At 40.5% G+C, this 13569-nt stretch overlaps 1 protein-coding gene across 2 annotated transcripts in view; it reads right to left on the bottom strand.

The window, feature by feature from the left end:
- Positions 1-13163, bottom strand: part of dusp11 (dual specificity phosphatase 11 (RNA/RNP complex 1-interacting)) — a 15689-nt gene extending 2526 nt beyond the window's left edge. Inside the window, exons 1-8 of one of the 2 annotated variants that reach the window (XM_061926845.1) lie at positions 12952-13163; positions 6493-6573; positions 6176-6251; positions 5971-6102; positions 5791-5914; positions 5666-5726; positions 3375-3421; positions 3226-3301 (exon numbers count right to left, since the gene is read on the bottom strand). In XM_061926845.1, coding sequence (XP_061782829.1) covers positions 3226-3301; positions 3375-3421; positions 5666-5726; positions 5791-5914; positions 5971-6102; positions 6176-6251; positions 6493-6573; positions 12952-12989 — 635 coding nt within the window. In that variant the 5' untranslated portion in view covers positions 12990-13163. The remainder of the gene's footprint in view (positions 1-3225; positions 3302-3374; positions 3422-5665; positions 5727-5790; positions 5915-5970; positions 6103-6175; positions 6252-6492; positions 6574-12951) is intronic. The other variant, XM_061926846.1, reaches the window with a different exon arrangement.
- Between the last annotated feature and the right edge of the window lie 406 nt (positions 13164-13569).

Below are 13569 nucleotides of genomic sequence, written 5' to 3'. Positions count from 1 at the left end.
CTAAGTGAGACCTACGGAGAGGTTTTTGTTTCATGTCTCTCCGACCTTCCCAGTGGGAGTTACAGGCAGTTTTGTAATTTTTTTCTTCCGAGGAGCAGTTTTTTCTGCGTTTTATTAAAAAATTGCGGTAGAGCACAATTTTGAGATTTGGGGTTAGGTTTTTTCATTAAATCACAATTTTAGCCAGTCCTGATGTGTGTGTTCAGTTTGGTGAGTTTTGAAGCATGTTAAGGGGGTCAAATTACAGCTCAAAGAGGCAAAAGTGACTGTTTTTAGTACTTTTTTGTCTTGAAGGGGGAATTGCCAACTTCCTGTTGATTTTTGCCCGAGAATACACTATTATGAAATCTAGGTCTAAGTCACACCTACATAAAGGTTTTTGTTTCATGTCTCTCTGACCTTCCTAGTGGGAGTTACAGGCAGTCTAGTTTTTTTTTTGTAGGGGGCGCTAGAGCGCAATTTTGAGTTTTGGTTTTTTGATAAAAAGTTTTGCCGTATATTACTGATGTGTGTGTAAAATTTGGTGAGTTTTGAAGTATGTTAAGGGGGTCAAATTACAGCGCAAAGTTGCGGAAGAATAATAATAATAATAATAAGAAAGAATAAAAACTTACAAATTTAATAGGTCCTTATGTCCCATTGCATAAGGACTCCCTGTGGGAGTCCTTATGCAATGGGCCATGCGGGCTCTAATTAAAGCTGCAAGCAGCATTGGTCGGGCCCGCATATTTGGCAGGTGCTAGTCCTAAGTGTCCCAATACTTTTGTTCAGTTTTCGTCATAAGTGTCCCAATACTTTTGTCTACTTTTAGTCCGAATTGTCCCAATACTTTTGTCTAGTGTACCTACCTTGTCTGCATTGTGTGGGCACGCTGGTGCTTCCTGCTTTTAAGCAGCCTTCTTGAAAAAACAGCAGCATCACCGCAGCGGCTCTTTGAAGGGTCATAAAATCAAAACCGGAGCCGGTATTAAAACTCTTTCGATAACTTTTAATTAAAAGGGTTCAATCTCTCTCCTGTGTTAGTTTGAAGCCGAAACGACAAACACGCTCAGAGGAGATAATGTTTGAAGAAAGGTGACCGGTTTTTACAAAAATGTTGTGTTGTAGGGGGAATAGCAAACTTCCTGTAGATTTTTGCTGGGGGTTGTCAATTTATGAAATATAGGTCTAAGTGGGAGTTACAGGCAGTTTCGTCATTTTTTTCTTCCGAGGAGCAGTTTTTTTCTCCGTTTTATTCAAAAATTGCTCTAGAGCGCAATTTTTAAAGTTGGGGTTAGGTTTTTTTATTAGATCGCAAATTTTGCCAGTCCTGATGTCAGTTTGGTGAGTTTTGAAGCGTGTTAAGGGGGTCAAATTACAGCTCAAAGAGGGAAAGGTTACTGTTTTTAGTACTTTTTTGTCTTGAAGGGGGAATTGCCAACTTCCTGTTGATTTTAGCCCGAGGATGTAAAATTATGAGAACTAGGTCGAAGTCAGACCTACATAGAGGATTTTGTTTCATGTCTTTCCGACCTTCCTAGTGGGAGTTACAGGCAGTCTAGTTGTTTTTTTTCCCTAGGGGGCGCTAGAGCGCAATTTTGATTTTTGCGGTTCGTTTTTTTTATTAAAAGACAATTTTCGCAGGTCCTGATGTGTGGTTCAAATATGGTGAGTTTTGAAGCATGTTAAGTGGGTCAAATTAGTGCTCAAAGAGGTGGCGGAAGAATAATAATAAAGAAAGAATAAAACCTTACAAATTCAATAGGTCCTTATGTCCCATTGCATAAGGACTCCCTGTGGGAGTCCTTATGCAATAAATTTGTAAGGTTTTATTCTTTATTCTTCCGCCGCCACATTAAACTGTAATTTGACCCACTTAACATGCTTCAAAACTCACCATATTTGACCCACACATCAGGACCTGCGAAAATTGCCTTTTTAAAAAAAAAACGAACCACAAAACTCAAAATTGCGCTCTAGCGCCCCCTAGGAAAAAAAAAACTAGACTGCCTGTAACTCCCACTAGGAAGGTCGGAGAGACATGAAACAAAAACCTCTATGTAGGTCTGACTTAGACCTACATTTCATAATGGTACATTGTCGGGCTAAAATCAACAGGAAGTTGGCAATTCCCCCTTCAAGACTAAAAACAGTAACTGTTGCCACTTTGAGCTGTAATTTGACCCCTTAACACGCTTCAAAACTCACCAAACTGAACGCACACATCAGGACTGTCAAAAATTGCGATCTTATAAAAAAACCTAACCCCAAATCTCAAAAATTGCGCTCTAGCGCAATTTTTGAATAAAACGCAGAAAAAACTGCTCCTCGGAAGAAAAAAATGACAAAACTGCCTGTAACTCCCACTGGGAAGGTCGGAGAGACATGAAACAAAACCCTCTATGTAGGTCTAACTTAGACCTACATTTCATAAATTGACAACCCCCAGCAAAAATCAACAGGAAGTTTGCTATTCCCCCTTCAAAACAAAATGTTTGTAAAAACCGGTCACCTTTCTTCAAACATTATCTCCTCTGAGCGCGTTTGTTGTTTCGGCTTCAAACTAACACAGGAGAGAGATTGAACCCTTCTGATTAAAAGTTGGCGAAAGAGTTTTGATACCTGCTCCGGTTTTGATTTTATGACCCTTCAAAGAACCTCTGCGCTGATGCTGCTGTTTTTTCAAGATGGCTGCTTAAAAGCAGGCAGCACCAGCGTGCCCACACAATGCAGACAAGGTAGGTACACTAGACAAAAGTATTGGGACAATTCGGACTAAAAGTAGACAAAAGTATTGGGACACTTATGACTACCACTGGACAAAAGTATTGGGACACATAGCACGAAAACTGGACAAAAGTATTGGGACACTTGGGACTACAACTTGACAAAAGTATTGGGACACTTATGACTGCCACTGGACAAAAGTATTGGGACACTTATGACCAAAACTGGACAAAAGTATTGGGACACTTACACTGCACAAAAGTATTGGGACACTTAGGAATACCACTGGACAAAAGTATTGGGACACCTACACTGGAAAAAACTATTGCGACACTTAGGACTACAACTTGACAAAAGTATTGGGACACTTAGGACTAAAACTGGACAAAAGTATTGGGACACTTAGGACTAGCACCTGCCAAATACGCGGGCCCGACCAACGCTGCTTGCAGCTTTAATTGTGATTATTTATTTTTGACCACAATGGTCCAGCCCTAACACACACACAGAGTGCACTACCTTCTCCTGGGCTTGCTGCGAAGATCGTCGATGTAGTTTTGTCGCTCCATGTCGTGTCCGCGAGACGAGTTGAAGACTGAAACATTTCACACGCACTTTGAGTTCACACACAAACATTCACGCTGCAGGTGTCACGTGACGCCACTCACGTTTGATGGCCGCTGCAGGGTCCATCCTGTCCACGTCGATCAAGTACCTGCGGCACAGGCAAAGGTGTTACACAGGCCACACCCACCACTAACAGGCCACACCCACCGCTAAAATGGATTGCGATACTTTTCTAAATAAAGGGGACCACAAAAAAATGGCATTATTGGCTTTATTTATTTTTTTTCCAACTTTTTTTATTGGCATTTTCAAATGGACAGAAAAAAGTGCAAGTCGAAACAGTACAATTTTAAAGTCAGTAAATGATTCACACCCTTTCCCTTAAAACCCAAACCACCCACCCACTCAGGTCCCACTAACGAGGGACAAATGGCACAATTATGTAACAAGTAAGACGACAAAGACAGACACATTCTCACACACACACACACACACACATACGAGGCCAGAGACAGACAGATATATCTAAAAATATATATATATATATATATATATATATATATATATATATATATATATATATATATATATATAATAATAATAAAATAAAACAAAAATTTAATAATAATAATAATAATATATAATAAAATAAAAATAATACTAATAAATAAAAGGGAGTTTATTCCTCATCTGCGTCTGGGCATAGGTCAAGAGAGTTGACATACAGCAAAAAAGGGCTCCATGAGCTTTCAAATGCTTGAACCGAGCCTTTTAGCGAAAACCTAAGTTTTTTGGCTTTATTTTAACAAAAATGTTAGTGTACATGAAACATATGTTTATTATTGCAATTTAGTCCTTAAATAAAATAGTGAACATACTAGACAACTTGTCTTTTAGTAGTAAGTAAACAAACAAAGACTCCTAATTAGTCTGCTGACGTATGCAGTAACATATTGTGTCATTTATACACCTATTATTTTGTACACATTATGAGGGACAAACTGTAAAAATTGGTTATTAATCCATTTGTTCATTTACTGTTAATATCTGCTTATTTTCTGTTTTAACATGTTCTATCTACACTTCTGTTAAAATGTAATAATCACTTATTCTCCTCTTCTTTGATACTTTACATTAGTTTTGGATGATACCACAAATGTAGGTATCGATCCGATACCAAGTAGTTACAGGATCATACATTGGTCATATTAAAAAAGTCCTCATGTGTCCAGGGACGTATTTACTGACTTTATAAACTTAACATGAATTTAAAAAAAAGAAAAAAAGATTGTGTGACGATAAAAAATATTGATGTAATCATAGTAGTATCGACTAGATACGCTATTTTACTTGGTATCATTACAGTGGATGTCAGGTGTCGATCCACTCATGAAATTTGTTTACATTCAGGAGCGCTAGCTTTTGTTAGCGGTGACGGCGGTGAGCTGTTGTATCCTCCTATGGCAGGGGTCGGCAACCCAAAATGTTGAAAGAGCCATATTGGACCAAAAATACAAAAACAAATCTGTCTGGAGCCGCAAAAAATTAAAAGCCATATTACATACAGATAGTGTGTCATGAGATATAAATTGAATTAAGAGGACTTATAGGAAACTAAATGACCTCAAATATAGCTACAAATGAGGCATAATGATGCAATATGTACATATAGCTAGCCTAAATAGCATGTTAGCATCGATTAGCTTGCAGTCATGCAGTGACCAAATATGTCTGATTAGCACTCCACACAAGTCAATAACATCAACAAAACTCACCTTTCATGCACAACGTTAAAAGTTTGGTGGACAAAATGAGACAGAAAAAGAAGTGGCATAAAACACGTCCTAGAAAGTCGGAGAAAGTTATACATGTAAACAAACTACGGTGAGTTCAAGGACCGCCAAAATTAGTAGGACAAAACGGCGCTCGCCAAATACTCGAATCAGTGAAGCATGTTTAATATAAACAGTGTGCTTTATAACAATTAGGGAGGTTTGTGTCATGTTTGTCCTCCTACAGAAACCATATTAAAACAAAAAAAAAATTTTTTTCCCCTCAACTTTTTCAATTTTTCATACATTTTTGAAAAAGCTCCAGAGAGCCACTAGGGCGGCGCTAAAGAGCCGCATGCGGCTCTAGAGCCGCGGGTTGCCGACCCCTGGTCTGCACACTGTGTCTGCTTGTAAGTACTCGGTGTGTGTGCGCTGCCGAACATGCTCCTCTGCTCGTAAAACCAGCAATGTCACGATGTGACGACGCGCCGTCATGCCCGGGAACCGATACTTTTCAATCAGAGTATAGTACCGTTTTTGATTCCTTTGTATTGCGATACTACACCAGTACCGGTATACCGTACAACCCTACAGGCCACACCCACGCCTTGCTCACACACCTGCAGATCATGTACCCGGTGCGGTTAAGGCCATGCGTGCAGTGGACGCCAATCAGCTGGTCTGGAACACAAAACGTCACATGACCAGGTCAATTTAATGTTGTCACGGCTGGTTCTCCACTCACCGTTATCAGCGTTGTCCCGCAAGAAGCCCTGCACCACTTGTTTGAAAGCCAAGATGGTGTCGTCGTCGGGCACCACGTGACCCTTCGTGAAAATGTTGACGCAGGATAGAGACGCCGGCAGGTCCTGCACAAAAGACCACATGTCAAGGTGGTAGGCGTTGCCATGACGGCGATGCCTACCTGCGGCTGGTAGTAGCGCTTGTTGAAAGTCAAGTCGATGATGAGACCAAGTTCCTGGCGGTCTTCCCTGATGGCGTCCAGCAGATCCCACGGCCCAAACGCCTGGGAGGGCGGGAGCTGGCGAGTCAAAGACTGCCAAGAAGCGTCTTGCCGTTAGCGGACGTTTAGAAATATGTCACCCATGTGGAGGTTGGGAGATGCTCACCTGCTTGAGAGGAACTTTGAAGGCAACAAAACGGGTCCCGTTAAGTCGTTTGCCGACAGCTTTGTAATCCAGCCACCTGGCAAGTTAGTTTAGTTTAGTTTTATTTGAAGGGACAAAGCACAGATACATTAAGCTCAACTGCCATCTACTGTACATGCACATGTGACCCACCCATAATGTGTCACATTTTTGTGTTGATTTATTTATTTTATTTTGTGGTTTGAATTCGTTTTTGGAGCTGTCATTACACATTTATCAGTATTCACATTGGTCAGTAGGGGGCAGTAGGGCGTTTCTTCCCAATTGAATGCTATCACCTGCAGACCGGAAGTGGCTTGTCATTCTGATGAGCGCGACCAGACTGTGAACAATTGAAACGTCCTGTGTGCTTTTTCCTCCTGTATAACAGGTTAGTTTTGGTGAATCAACTCACTGAATAATATACATGTTAACAAGTTTAAGTACACATTCTGATGGTGGAGCCTAACTCTAAAGTGTTTGTGAGTTGTAGTCTGTAAATGAACACTGAAATTCAAGTATTTATATATATATATATATATATATATATATATATATATATATATATATATATATATATATATATATATATATAAAGGTAGAATTCACTGAAAGTAAAGTATTTCTTATATATATATATCTTAACCACGCCCCCAACCACGCCCCCCGCCCCACCCCCGACCACGCCCCCACCCCCCGAAATCGGAGGTCTCAAGGTTGGCAAGTATGAATTAAAGAGATACAAAAATCATGCAATAAAATGACAACATAACAATTATAATATAGCATGTAATCAAATTAAGAAAGGTCATAAAATGCCCTTTCAATGTTAGGATGCTTTAGGACAGTGATTGTCAAACTGTGGTACATGTAACACTAGTGCAATGATGAAAGAGCCATATTGGACCACAAGTACAAAAAAGTAATCAGTCTGGAGCCGCAAAAAATGTAAATTATATTAATAATCTTAATTTCCCTTTGGGGATTAATAAAGTACTTCTGAGTCTGAAAAGTCGTATATAAGTGTTCTAATGAAAGCAACACATGATGTAAGTGTCTATATTAGCCTACTATCAAAATGACTTTAAAATACTTATAACTGTTATAATGAAGCAACACATGGTGTAAGTGTCTATATTAGCCTACTATCAGAATGACTTTAAAATACTTATATAAGTGTTATAATGAAGGCAACACATGATGTAAGTGTCTATATTAGCCTACCGGTACTATCAGAATTACTTTAAAAAACTTATATAAGTGGTATAATAAAGGCAACACATGATGTAAGTGTCTATATTAGCCTACTATCAGAATGACTTTAAAATACTTATATAAGTGTTCTAATGAAAGCAACACATGATGTAAGTGTCTATATTAGCCTACTGTCAAAATGACTTTAAAATACTTATATAAGTGTTATAATGAAGGCAACACATGATGTAAGTGTCTATATTAGCCTACTATCAGAATTACTTTAAAATACTTATATAAGTGGTATAATAAAGGCAAAACATATGGAGTAAGTGTCTATATTAGCCTACTATCAGAATGACTTTAAAATACTTATATAAGTGTTATAATGAAAGCAACACATGATGTAAGTGTCTATATTAGCATACTATCAAAATGACTTTAAAATACTTATATTTGTGTTATAATGAAGGCAACACATGATGTAAGTGTCTATATTAGCCTACTATCAGAATTACTTTAAAATACTTATATAAGTGGTATAATAAAGGCAAAACATATGGAGTAAGTGTTTATATTAGCCTACTATCAGAATGACTTTAAAATACTTATATAAGCGTTATAATGAAAGCAACACATGGTGTAAGTGTCTATCTATATTAGCCTACAATCAAAATTACTTTAAAAGTCTTATATAAGTGTTATAATGAAGGCAACACATGATGTACGTGTCTATATTAGCCTACTATCAGAATGACTTTAAAAGTCTTTTACAAGTGTTATAATGAAGACAACACAGGATGTAAGTGTCTATATTACCCTACTATCAAAATGACGTTAAAAGTCTTATATATGAAGGCAACACATGATGTAAGTGTCTATATTAGCCTACTATCAAAATGACTTTAAAAGTCTTATACAAGTGTTATAATGAAGACAACACAGGATGTAAGTGTCTATATAACCCTACTATCAAAATGACGTTAAAAGTCTTATATAAGTGTTATAATGAAGGCAACACATGATGTAAGTGTATATAATAGCTATATTAGCCTACTATCAAAATGACTTTAAAAGTCTTATATAAGTGTTATAAATAAGGCAACACATGATGTAAGTGTCTATATTAGCCTACTATCAAAATGACTTTAAAAGACTTATATTTGTGTTATAAAGAAGGCAACACATGATGTAAATGTCTATATTAGCCTACTATCAAAATGACTTGAAATGTCTTGTATAAGTCTATTGTTAGTAGAAGGACAAACCGGCGCTGGCCAAATACTCAGTGAAGCATAAACACAAACATATTAAATAGTGGGCTTTCTAACAATTAGGAAGGTTTGTGTCATTTTTGTCCTTCTACAGAAAACATATTTTTCACCCCATTTTTTTTTTTTCCGTTTCCAGATACATTTTTAAGAACGCTCCATGAAGTCACCAGGGCGCCGCTACAAAGCCGCGGGTTGCTGACCCCCCCGCACTGGTGGGAATGCGAGCTTCTTCTCGTGGCACTCCAAAGAATCACTTGATTAAAGTACAGTGTTTTGTTTCCCTGTATTCAAACCGTGCGGTTCAGTGTGTGGTGTTCGGGTCTGTGGGACCCGTTTTCATTTTTTATTCAAAGAAAAATTCCATCCATCCATCCATGTTCTACCGCTTATTCCCTTCGGGGTCGCAGGGGGCGCTGGAGCCTATCTCAGCTACAATTCATTTTTCAAACTGAGACTCACTGACTTTGGCTCATTTTCTGTGAAGAACATATATCAGAATACATATTTAATGACCACACACCATACACCCCCCCCCCCTACACATATAAGATGTCCGGGTCCACTGGACCCGGGGCTAATAGAAGTGTGGAAATTGATGTTCTGTGTACCACCCACAAACACACACACACACACACACACACACACACACACACACACACACACACACACACACACACACACACACACAAAAACACCAGGCCTAGACAGGAATAGGACAGAATGTAGGTACTAGAGATGCACGGATAGGCAATTATTTCATCCGCAACCGCATCAGAAAGTCGTCAACCATCCGCCATCCACCCGATGTAACATTTGATCAGAACCGCACCCGCCCGCACCCGCCCGTTGTTATATATCTAATATAGACGATGCAAGGCATTAGTGAGGTTATAAAGCTTTTGCCTGTTAAAGAAAGGAGACTGATCCAATGCAGCACAGACATTCGCGTGCCACGCTGTCACGACCCAGACGCACACCAGTGCGCAATCATATGGGAGCCGCGCTGAGCGCACCTCCAAGCGCGTCTCGCTGCCGGCGACGGCCGGGTATGTGCCCGACGCTCCAGCGCCATCCATTTTCAGGGCTAGTTGATTCGGCAGGTGGGTTGTTACACACTCCTTAGCGGGTTCCGACTTCCATGGCCACCGTCCTGCTGTCTATATCAACCAGGGTGAGCCCCACCCCTTCCGTGAGCGCATTGCGCGCGGAGTGACCCCTGTTACGCGCCCCCGGCAACAGGGGTGGCGGGCAGGTAAGCTGCGTGGGCGGAGCGCGCGGAGTGACCCCTGTTACGAGCCCCGGCCACGGGGGTGGCGGGCAGGTAAGCTGCTTACCTGCTGCGCGTGACGCCGGCCGCGGCGAAGGCGGACGAGGCGGGGTGTCGGTGCGGTGGGCGCGGTGGTGACCCTGGACGTGCGTCGGGCCCTTCTCGCGGATCGCCTCAGCTACGGCTCCCGGTGGGGCCCTCTCGGGGGAAGGGGCCTCGGTCCCGGACCCCGCCCGGCGAGGCGTCCCTTCTCCGCTCCGTAAAAGTGTCCATCTCTTTTCTTTTTTTTTCTTCTGTTGTGGCATATGCAGCAGGTGCCTGCTCGTTTTTCGTATGTGGGTAACAACATTTAACTATGTATATATATTTCCCAATTGGTTTAACTGCCACCCGCCTGAATCTATTTAAAATCTAATTTTTTTTTATTTCAACCGCCCGACCCGACCCGCGGATAAAATCTAATTTTTTTTTATTTCATCCGCCCGATCCGCGGACTCCGCGGTTGTGCCCGCAAACCGCGCATCTCTAGTAGGTACACAGAACATCAGAGGGTCAAATGTGCGAGAAAATGAGAGCAGACAGTGTTGACTAATAATGTTGCAACCTTGTGTGGGAACCGCAGGTGCAGAAACACAAAAGAAGAATCCCTGTGGGATGCAGAAACTGGCAGAGACATTTTCCGTGCAACGTTCATATTGTTGTTACTCAGCCAGCGTTTGTGGGTCTGATGGACCCGTTGCATTTTGTGGCTTTTAATGCCTCACAATCAAACACTTTTATGTTAAAATACTGAACATATGTTTATTGGGATAAGGTAAACATCTGTTCAGTAGTTTAACATAAAAGTGTTTGATTGTGAGGCACAGTGTTGGGACTAACGCGTTACTGTAACGCCGTTCGTTTCGGCGGTAACTAGTAATCTAACGCGTTATTTTTTATATTCAGTAATTTAGTTACCGTTACTACATGATGCGTTACTGCGTTATTTTACGTTACTTTTGATGTAGTATCGGCTAGAAACAGAAGCGCTGCGGTGTCGTTCTTCTGAATCTTCCTCTGTCACAAGCCGGAGAGAAGAAAAGAGGCGCGGTCTATGTGTGTGTGGGTGTGGGTGTGGGGAGGGGAGGCACACACGTGATCCGCGGTTTGATATATGAAACAAAAAAAAAAGTTCTTGGCACGTTCAGTCCACACACAGCGTGGTCATGGCGAGCGCAATAACGGAGGAGCTTGAACGCCCCGGTGTGTTTATAGGTGCAGACTCGGTTGTGCAAAACGAGGGTTTTAAACACATGCTGAACGTGCTTGAACCACGTTACGACATCCCGTCGCGCACCCACTTCAGCAATAAGATTGTGCCAGATCTTTATGAGCAGGAGAAGAAAAAAGTTGTGGATGAACTATCCCGAGCATCATCTGTTGCGCTCATGACAGACGGCTGGACGTCCAGCGGAACTATAAGTGCTCACTTCATCACAGCAGACTGGGAGATGAGAAGACACGCCCCCTCTACGAGAGTCACCTTGCGCAGGTACTGACACAAGCAGTGGAGGAATGGAAGATAAAGATATCCCAGTCACACGTGATAATGCCAAAAATCAAATAATTACAGAGAATGAGGCAGGACTGGGACCACAGATAGGTGCTTTGCACATGTAGTGAATTTGGCATCACAGAAGGGAATCTCAGTCAATAGGATGGAGCGCCTCTTTGGGAGGATCAGGAAGGTTTCTTACTTCCACCCAAGCACAACAGCTGCTCATGTGCTTAAGACAAAGCAAGAAATGCTAAAGCTGCCTGCTCATACATGATGTCCCAACAAGGTGGAACTCCACTTATATGTTGGAGCAGCAGGCAGCTATATACTCTGCATTGACCCACAACACACTGAAGACAAATGTCACCCTGTCTGATGATGATGTGAGAGTGGCAGATGAGGTCCTCCAGGTGCTTAAACCCCTCAAAAGTGTTACATCTCTACTGAGCACTGAAACTTCACCATCTGTGTCAATGCTCCTGCCACTGAAAACAAGTATTCTACAATCCATGGCTCCGAGTGTGGAAGACAGCAGCATCACTCCAGATGTCAGGCTTTATGTTTCAAGGAAGATGATGTGCCTTCTTATGTTGCACTTAAACTTGTTTTTTTATTAATGGTCATTGGTCCAAGTTTAAAGAAAGGAGGAATGCCTTTTTAAGTTGCACTGATTTTCATTAATTATGTTAAAAGGAAAATAAAAATGCATGTCAAGTTGATCAACAGATTGTATTATTCTCCAGTGCAATAACAGTACTGAAATGAAGGCTAAAAGGGCATTAATGGGAGCTTTAAAAAAAAAGAAGAAAAAAAGAAGTAACTAAATAGTTACTTTTCACAGTAACGCATTACTTTTTGGTGTAAGTAACTGAGTTAGTAACTGAGTTACTTTTGAAATAAAGTAACTAGTAACTGTAACTAGTTACTGGTTTTCAGTAACTAACCCAACACTGGTGAGGCAGTAAAAGCCACAAAATGTCCATCAGACCCACAAACGCTGGCTGAGTAACAACAATATGAACATTACACAAGGGTTAAAGTGGCCAACAATATTAAATGTACTTGTTGAAAATAATAATCCTCTGTCTTGTTTTTAATGCTTACTTAGGCCTACTACGCTACTGCGTTGTAATGTTGCTCATTATAGTGATAGTTGGAGAGTCAAGTTTTTTGGAGGTGGTACTTGGTGAGACAAGTTTAAGAACCACTGATAGCACCCCCCGCGACCCCAAAAGGGACAAGCGGTAGGAAATGGATGGATGGATGCTTCAGGAGGTTAGTAGTGATGACGGTATGACGTCATGAGTAATTGTATTTACATGGTCTCAAGTAAAAGAGTTGGGGTTAAAACCTTTACAAGGCCGTTTCGTTGGTTTGCGTAGCTAATGAAAAAAGTCGCTAGATGATTTCCAAGTGTACATGTTATAAATAATCTTAGTGAAGATTAAAAAAAAGACTTTGTCATATAGTAGTTAGTTCTTCTCACCTGTCAGGAATGCCGTTTTTCTTACCGAATCGAGACATTTTCCAGTTTCCCCGTGACAATGCAACAACTGACTTATCTTTTTAAAATATATATTTAAAAAAAATTCCGTTAACTTAAGTGATTGTAAAAGTTGTAACACTGATCATGTCAGCGTAGTCGCATTTTTTTCTCTCTTTGCTAAACCATATGCTAAACAACCAAACCGTCGCATGTTGATGACGTCCCACCGACGCCGCGTTCAGGTACCGACAAATGTAGGAAACGCGATACTCTTTCTCTTAAATTGTTTATTTCGCATCGACTGTACATGTTGTTTGATAACATTTCTGCTTGTACTTGTAGCTGTTTCCCACCATATCGCTCAGATACGATAACACCAGAGTAGTTTATGATCCAAAATGTTTTTATATTCATTATTGGTATTTTTTGACGCTATATTTTTCAATGAGATTTTATCATCTGTTATGACTAAATCTGTCAATGCACTGACTATGTGTATTTGACTCGCTGCATTACTTTTTCTGAATAAGTTAGTTATAATTTAGTTTTGCTTAGTTTCAGTTTCGTTTTTTCTGAAAAACATTATCTTAGTTTTATTAGGTTTCTATCTTACCAAGT

Source organism: Nerophis lumbriciformis, linkage group LG32 (assembly GCF_033978685.3).
Source record: "Nerophis lumbriciformis linkage group LG32, RoL_Nlum_v2.1, whole genome shotgun sequence".
In the NCBI taxonomy this organism is placed as follows: Eukaryota; Metazoa; Chordata; class Actinopteri; order Syngnathiformes; family Syngnathidae; genus Nerophis; species Nerophis lumbriciformis.
This window is presented reverse-complemented; position numbering and strand designations above follow the sequence as displayed.